Genomic DNA, 8,469 nt, shown 5'->3' with positions numbered 1-8,469 from the left:
ACATTAACGGAACGCTCTGATCACATTGCTCTTTTTCACAAATCACATTTTGTGGAATTTCTGAAACATAATTAACCCTAAATGTAACCATTTACTTAGGTTACTTATAAACATTCACCAACTGTTCGAAAAATTTACCCTGTCAAACAAAAACAGTAAGAACATGGGACAGATAAAGGGCTTTCAATGAAACAGTCTTTATCAAGTAACTTTAATATCAGAAAAATAAAACTCTTAATTCTCTTTACAGCAAACACATATATATCAGTGCTTTGGACATAACTTAAAAAGGCCATTTATCATAAAATATAGTTTGCTTTAAACTTGACTCAATTTGTTGAATTTATATGCCATAAGACTTCCCTACATATACATAAATGTAGTAAAATTAGCAAATACTGTTGGTACAGTGTATATATGTATAGAGATATTTAAGATACATTTATTCCATTCTTAATTTGGTGCTATACAGACAGACGCAGCACACATTCGATCCTTGGCCTTTTAAAGTTGCATTGTACAATGCGGTACATTATGAAAACATGCGTATGTACACATTCCCTCAACTACAAGATGGCAGCTAATCGTATTTCAATACTGGTGAACTACACTACAAGCAAATAGCACTGACGATCTGCAGTACACCACAAGTCACCCTCCAAGTTCTTCTCATACTAGAGGAAAAAAATGTAATCTTCTTTATAAACATTTTAATATATAACACACACACAGTACCAGTCAAAAGTTGACACACCTACTCATTCCAAGGTTTTTCTTTATTTTTACTATTTTCTACATTGTAGAATAATAGTGAATAAGTCAAAACTATGAAATAACACATATGGAATCACGTAGTAATCAAAAAAGTGTTAAACAAATCAAAATATATTTTATTTTTTCGATTCTTCAAAGTTGCCACCCTTTGCCTTGGTGACAGCTTTGCACTCTTGGCATTCTCTCAAACAGCTTCACGAGGTAGTCACCTGGAATGCATTTCAATTAACAGGTGTGCATTGTTAAAAGTTAATTTGTGGAATTTATTTATTTCTTAATGCGTTTGAGCCAATCAGTTGTGTTGTGACAAGGTATTGGGGGGGGGGGGGGGGGGTGTAATACAGAATATGGTCTTTTACCAAATAGGGCTAAGTCCATATTATGGCAAGAACAGCTCAAATAAGCGAAGAGAAACGACAGTCCATCATTACTTTAAGTCAATCCAGAACATTTCAAGAACTAGCATTTCAGTGGTCTAGCTGTGCCACTAGAGATCCTGGTTCGAATCCAGGCTCTGTCGTAGCCGGCCGCGACCGGGAGACCCATGGGGCGGCGCACAATTGGCCCAGCGTCGTCCAGGGTAGGGGAGGGAATGGCCTGCAGGGATGTAGCTCAGTTGGTAGAGCATGGCGTTTGCAATGCCAAGGTTGTGGGTTCGCTTCCCACGGGGGGCCAGTATGTAAAATAACAGTCGCTCTGGATAAGAGCGTCTGCTAAATGACTAAAATGTATGTAAATGTAAATAAGTTCATTAGAGTTACCAGCCTCAGAAATTGCAGCCCAAATAAATATTTCCACCGAGTTCAAGTAAGACACATCTCTACATCAACTGTTCAGAGGAGACTGTGAATCAGGCCTTCATGGTCAAATTGCTGCAAAGAAACCACTACTAAAGGACACCAATAAGAAGAAGAGACTTGCTTGCGCCAAGAAACACGAGCAATGGACATCAGACCGGTGGAAATCTGTCCTTTGGTCTGATGAATCCAAATTTGAAACGTTTGGTTCCAACCGCCGTGTCTTTGTGAGACGCAGAGTAGGTGAACGGATTATCTCTGCATGTGTGGTTCCTACCGTGAAGCATGGAGGTGATGGTGCTTTGCTGGTGACACTAAGTGATTTATTTAGAATTCAAGGCACACTTAACCAGCATGGCTACCACAGCATTCTGCAGCGATAAGCCATCCCATCTGGTTTGTGCTTAGTGGGACTATCATTTGTTTTTCAACAGGACAATGACCCAACACACCTTCAGGCTGTGTAAGGGCTATTTGACAAAGAAGGAGAGTGATGGAGTGCTGCATCAGATTACCTGACACAATCACCCGACCTCAATCCAATTGAGATGGTTTGGGATGAGTCGGACCACAGACTGAAGGAAAAGCAGCCAACAAGTGCTCAGCATATGTGGGAAATCCATCAACTGTTGGAAAAGCATTCCAGGTGAAGCTGGTTAAGAGAATGCCAAGAGTGTGCAAAGCTGGCAAAGGCAGCTACTTTGAAGAATCTAAAAAATAAAATATATTTTGATTTGTTTAACACTTTTTTGGTTACTACATGATTCCATGTGTTATTTCATAGTTTGTCTTCACTATTATTCTACAATGTAGAAAATAGTAAAAATAATGAAAAACCCTTGAATGAGTAGGTGTGTCCAAACTTTTGACTGGTACTGTGTGTGTGTACACATACATACACAATGCATTCGGAAAGTATTCCGACCCCTTTACTTTTTCCACATTGTTATGTTACAGCCTTATTCTAAAATGGATTAAATCCCCCCCCCCCATCAAATCTACACACAATACCCCATAACGACAAAGCGAAAACTGGTTTTTAGAAATGTTTGCAAATGTATAAAAAAACAAGAACACAAATACCTTATTTACATAATTATTCAGACCCTTTGCTGTGAGACTCTAAATTAAGCTCAGGTGCATCCTGTTTCAATTAATCATCCTTGAGATGTTTCTACAACTTGATTGGAGTCCACCTGTGGTAAATTCAATTGATTGGACATGATTTGGAAAGGCAAACATCTGTCTATATAAGTTCCCACAGTTGACAGTGCATGTCAGAGCAAAAACCAAGCCATGAGGTCGAAGGAATTGTCTGTAGAGCTCAGAGACAGGATTGGTCAAGGCACTCTGGCAGAGCTCCAGAGTTCCTCTGTGGAGATGGGAGAACCTTCCAGAAGGACAACCATTTCTGCAGCACACCACCAATCAGGCCTTTATGGTAGAGTGGCCAGCCGGAAGCCACTCCTCATTTAAAAGCATATGACAGCCCGCTTGGAGTTTGCCGAAAGGCACCGAAAGGACTCTCAGACCATGAGAAACAAGATTCTCTGGTCTGATGAAACCGAGACTGAACTCTTTGGTCTGAATGCCAAGCATCACGTCTGGAGAAAACCTGGCACCATCTTAACGGTGAAGCATGGTGGTGGAAGCATCATGCTGTGGGGTTGTTTTTCAGCAGCAGGGACTGGGAGACTAGTCAGGATTGAGGGAAAGATGAAAGGAGCAAAGTACAGAGATCCTTGATGAAAACCTGCTCCAGAGCGCTCAGGACGAAGGTTCACCTTTCAACAGGACAACGACCCTAAGCACACAGCCAGGACAACGCAGGAGTGGCTTCGGGACAAGTCTCTGAATGTCCTTGAGTGGCCCAGCCAGAGCCTGGACTTGAACCCGATCTAACATCTCTGGAGAGACCTGAAAATAGCTGTGCAGCGACGCTCCCCATCCAACCTGACAGAGCTTGAGAGGATCTGCAGAGAAGAATAGGAGAAACAGGTGTGCCAAGCTTGTAGCGTCATACCCAAGAAGACTCGATGCTGTAATCGCTGCCAAAGGTGCTTCAACAATGCACTGAGTAAAGGGTCTGAATGCTTATGTGAATGTGATTTCAGTTTTTTGTATTGTTAATAAATTAGCTAACATTTCTAAAAACCTCTTTTTGCTTTGTCATTATGGGGTATTGTGTGTAGATTGACGAGGGGGAACAAACAATTTAAACAATTTTAGAATAAGGCAGAATGTGGAAAACGTCAAGGGGTCTGAGTACTTTCCGAATGCACTGTGTGTGAGAGGTTGAGGACTGATGTATTTCCCAGTGGTTAGATAGAATTCAACACATCTGAGCTGCATGTCTCTATGGCTGCGTTTACAGAGGCAGCCCAATTCTGAACTTTTGCCCAATTATTGGCAAAAGAGCTGCTCTGATTGGTCAAAAGACCAATTAGATGAAAAAGATCAGAATTGGGCTGCCTGTGCAAACGCAGACTATAGCGGATGGGAAAAGGGGTGAGAGGATGACAGCAGGGGGAATACTAGGTCTCATCTGTCAGCAGAGAAGCTAGGAGATGGGCTCTGTGCTTGGGCATTTGACAAACCTAAAACATGAGAAGGCAGCTCAAATAAAGAGGTTGTTTCACAGAGTCAGAGGAGGCCGTTAGTCCAATAATGCATTACGGAAGATGTAAGCTAGTTAAGTTCAATGTAGGTGACTGCTCTATGCACTTGTCTGTCTAACTCCCCATATGTGGGGCAAAGAATACTGGATAATATGGCTGGAATGTCAGGAGCCCAACCACCTACATAGGAGCATGAGTTGACCACATGACCACACCCCATTGGAAGATCAGGTCACTACCTGAATGCATCTATGACTTGTCCTTTGTCAGTCTGACCTCCTTAAGCATAAGTTCTGGGTCAAGTTATAGTGTTCAATAAAATACATGCTTTCTAAAAAGGCCATAGGCCTTTTCTATAGTTCTATGGTAACACTGTGTGCCCACAAAACCAGTTGTAAGTTTCGATTACTTAAGTGGAATTAGGCACGAGTTACTGTAAACAGATAATGTTTTTAAGTTGCAATGGAAAGCATGGCAGTACTGAAGTAGCACATCTTGGTACTTCCTGTCTGTAAGCACTGCTAATGACAGGCGAGGGCAAGAATTTAATTGTTTAAAAGCAGCTAAATAAAAGGGGTAAAACCTTTTATAATAAAATGTTACGGCCAACTTAAACCTTGAATCAAAGACAGTTGACCACCTCAGCTATTTTAACAGTCATCCCCCAAAATGTGATACATTAGATTAAAAAAAGGTAGGAAGATTATTAACATGTCAAAATAAAAACAATTTAAAGGAATCCTAATGCTACTTCGCGGGCTACTATCCCCCACCTCACCCAGTCATTGCTCAGGGCAGGCTCACATGTTGCGCAGCCGTATGGCCTGGGTGACTGGTGCCTGACACACAGGGCAGACAGCCTCTGGGCCCTGGCAGATTCGGTTGGCACATTCTATGCAGAAGAGGTTGTGTCCGCAGGGCACCAGGGCTGCGATAATCTCACTCTCCAGGCAGCGGATGCATACCTGGCGTCCGCGGCACGAGTCTGGCGGAGAGCTGGTACTGTCACTGGAGGTCGAGAAGGCGGGGCCGTAGACAGGAAACTTTTGAGACTCTGAGGCGCTGAAGGGAACCCTGTGGACCCGCTGGGCCATGGGGTGTTCCAAGGCTTCTTGGAAGGTAGGGGAGAGGCGAGGCGTGCCGGGCTGGCTGTCTCGGACAGGGGCCTGGCGGCCATCTAACAGCTGGACGCACTGTTCCAAGGTGCTCCACACCACCTGTGGCTGCGGTGCAGGAACGGCTGTAGTGACTGCCAGAGGGTCAAACCCAGGAGATCCCAGTGCTGCCAGCTCCTCAGCTGCCAGGGGGAGCAGAGTCTCCCCAAACCAGAAGCTGGCTCCACCATTGTTGTTGTTGTTACTGTTGGCGTTGAAGGGGCTGGTGGGGCTGAAGTCGGCCATGCGGTTCCCCCCTCCGCCGTGGTAGGAGTCAGTGGAGCCGCTGCCTAGAGAGCTGGAGCTGTCATTGCGGTAGTTGGCTGTCATGCGCACGCTGTTGTTACAATTGGTGGTGCGCTGGGCACCGGCAGGTGCAGCGGCGGTCGATTGCAGCCACGCCCCACAGCCACCCACCTCGAAGCTGACATCGGTGCCATTGTAGTGGAAGTCGTTCTCGTCTCCTGGAATCTCGACACAGTTGCCCGTGCGCATGGCGATGTGGGTCTCGATCTCCTCTCGCGCTCGGTCCACATTCTCGGGCATGCCCGTCACCTCAAACACGGGCTCTTTGTCTCGGCTCGGTGTGACAATGTAAGTATGTGTCTGCTGTTGGATGCGCTTGATGGTCGACCCCTTCGGCCCGACCACCAGTCCCACCACGCGGTAGGGTACACGCACCTGGATGGTGGTCTGGCCAGGTAGGGAAGGTGCACCAGGCAGCCCTGACCCTGATGCTGCCAACGGACCTGCCTTGTTCCGGGAGGCTCGGATGAGAGAGAAGTGCTCAGCTGCCGAGAGGATCTCCCTCTTTGCCATGGACACATCCTCCTTCCGCCCTGTCACCACAAACATCGGCTGCTCCCCTCGCACTGGGGTCTTGATGTAGGTGTTGGTCTTTGCTCGCAATGCCTTGATCTTGCAACCTGAGAAAGAAAAAAAAACAGACAAGACAAATGTTAGTCGAGAATCTCAGGCATTAGTTTGAGAATAATTTTGCTGTTAGTCTACACCCATTGTCTACGAAGCATGTGACAAATAACATTTGATTTGAATCTGTATCCTTATAATTAGTTACAATCTTGATTACTTACTGTATTGTGAAATCAGAGATAATGATAATGATAATAATTCATTGCTAGCAGTTGTTTCTAGAGATGTCTCGCTGTAGATGAAAGTCCAACTTTATACCATCTTGTCATTTCCGCTTTCCTCAACGTTTTGACAACAACAGTTCAAGTCCACCATCCCCCACGTTTACAGAGGCAGACATGAAAACTATTCGCCAAACACACGTTCTGTGGCAGTCCAGTCCACACAAAAAGTTATGAGGATCTAAAGTCTACCCCATCTGTGAAAAGACAGCAAACCAAAATCGGGGTATATGAATAGCTACACCGGCTTTAGCTTCTTAGTTGATGTGGCATGGTGTCAACAAAGACAAAAATATGTATGCACTCACTAACTGTAAATCGCTCTGGATAAGAGCGTCTGCTAAATGACAAAAATGTAAATGTAAGCTATCATTTTGGTACTAGCTGGACAAAGCTAGCTAATTAGCATGCCATGAAATAAGCTAAATGCAGTTAGGTAGATAGCTCGCCAACTTGCAAACAAATTGTGCCCTCATCACACGGCTAGAGAGAAATATAATCAATATATTTACTTCGCCAACTTGTACGTGTGGATTTAAAGGGTTACCTAGTTAACTCATGCTAGCTTGCTACATGAGCTATAGCCAGAAGTTTGTTCCCAGTAACGTTACATTGCACTGAACAACGTCAATGACCACAACTGGCAGCATACATACAATACACCTCCAGATAAACCAAGCTAGCATCGAACACACATCTGTCTAAATGTAGTTTTTTACTACTAGCTAGTTTTCTAGATAACTAGTTTAGCTACTCACCCTGTCTACCGACAATCTCGGCAACATGTTCTGAGCTGGGCACCAACACACACTCTGTTGTATTCACGCTCTCCCTCCGCATGAGCAGCGATGTCTCAACTTCATAGCCAGGTTCTCCGTACTCAGACGACAAAATAATCATTCCAGTAGGCTGTTGTAGCGTGCCATCATCAAGCTCATCATTGTACAGTAAGAGTGTCTCGGGCGTCTCCATTCCAGGTAGCATAATCGAGCCTAGTCCTGAGACTTGGGCCTGTACGAGCAGCGTGTTGTTGGAATCATCCTCCTCCAGCAAATCTTCATAATCGTCTCTTTCCTCGTCCTCCTCTTCCGTCGGTGTTCGTTGGTGGCGCGGTATAGGCTGCAGGTCCAGCACCGCACCAAGTACATTGAAATGAGAGACCGGGAGTGGATGAAAGGGGGTCTCGGGTTGTTCTGTCCGGCTGCCGTGGTCCTCGAGGCCTATGCAGGCGAATGCATGCACAGCTAGTGTCGGGATCGCCGACTCAGCTGTAATACTGGGCATTGTAAAACTCTTCCAACGATGTGATCTATAACTAAATGATTACCACACGGTGCAATAGTTAAGTCAATGTGGTCTGTAATTATCAATTTAAGAAGAGGTTATTATTAAAAGTAGCGCCCGCGCCAGTTGGATGTTGTGTTTAGTCTTGTCTTCATGCACCCTTCCCTCCTTTGTCTCTCTCCATGAGCAGCATTGTGAACCTAGACATAGATTATACATTATTTTGACCAGATACTGTAGTGTCCGCTCTAACAATGAAAATAAATGTCGGGAGGAGGCACTATCAGGTGGGACGATTCTAGCCAATGAGAGGGCAGATACGCGTGTGAACAAAGGGCACAAGGGTATCCACTAGTTACTACACCACAGCCACAAAGTCTTAATTGGCTATATCGTAAAAATTCATGAAAACAAACATTTGCTTTTTGGTCCTAATTTTAGGTTAGTGTTAGGTATAAGGTTTACGTTGGGTTTAAAATAAAAAATGTAAGACGATAAATTGTAGAAATGGGCGGGGTTTATGACTTTGTGGCTGTCGTAACTAGTGACAACCAGACACAACTCCAATACATTGGTTTTTGTCAAAGTTACCGGGGTGTCACATGTCCTGCTTATATCAGTACACTCATAACAACCTAATCATTACGAAACTTCTATTTGATCAAATAAGCCACAAGAAGCAAATAAG

The 8,469-nt window shown here is 44.4% G+C and overlaps 1 protein-coding gene across 1 annotated transcript; it reads right to left on the bottom strand.

Annotated features, from left to right (window-relative positions):
- Positions 1-2,570: 2,570 nt before the first annotated feature.
- LOC311144531 (RNA-binding protein MEX3B-like) lies at positions 2,571-8,000 on the bottom strand. The gene is made up of 2 exons (XM_084180557.1): positions 7,256-8,000; positions 2,571-6,269 (listed from the first exon to the last, which is right to left on the bottom strand). Exons 1-2 carry the CDS (start codon positions 7,779-7,781, stop codon positions 4,990-4,992), a joined length of 1,806 nt encoding a protein of 601 aa, XP_084036683.1. The 5' UTR covers positions 7,782-8,000; the 3' UTR covers positions 2,571-4,989.
- Between the last annotated feature and the right edge of the window lie 469 nt (positions 8,001-8,469).

Source organism: Coregonus lavaretus (genome assembly GCF_964263955.1).
Source record: "Coregonus lavaretus genome assembly, chromosome: 17".
Lineage (NCBI taxonomy): Eukaryota > Metazoa > Chordata > Actinopteri > Salmoniformes > Salmonidae > Coregonus > Coregonus lavaretus.
The sequence above is the reverse complement of the archived record's forward strand: the minus strand, read 5'-3'. Positions and strand labels throughout refer to the sequence as shown.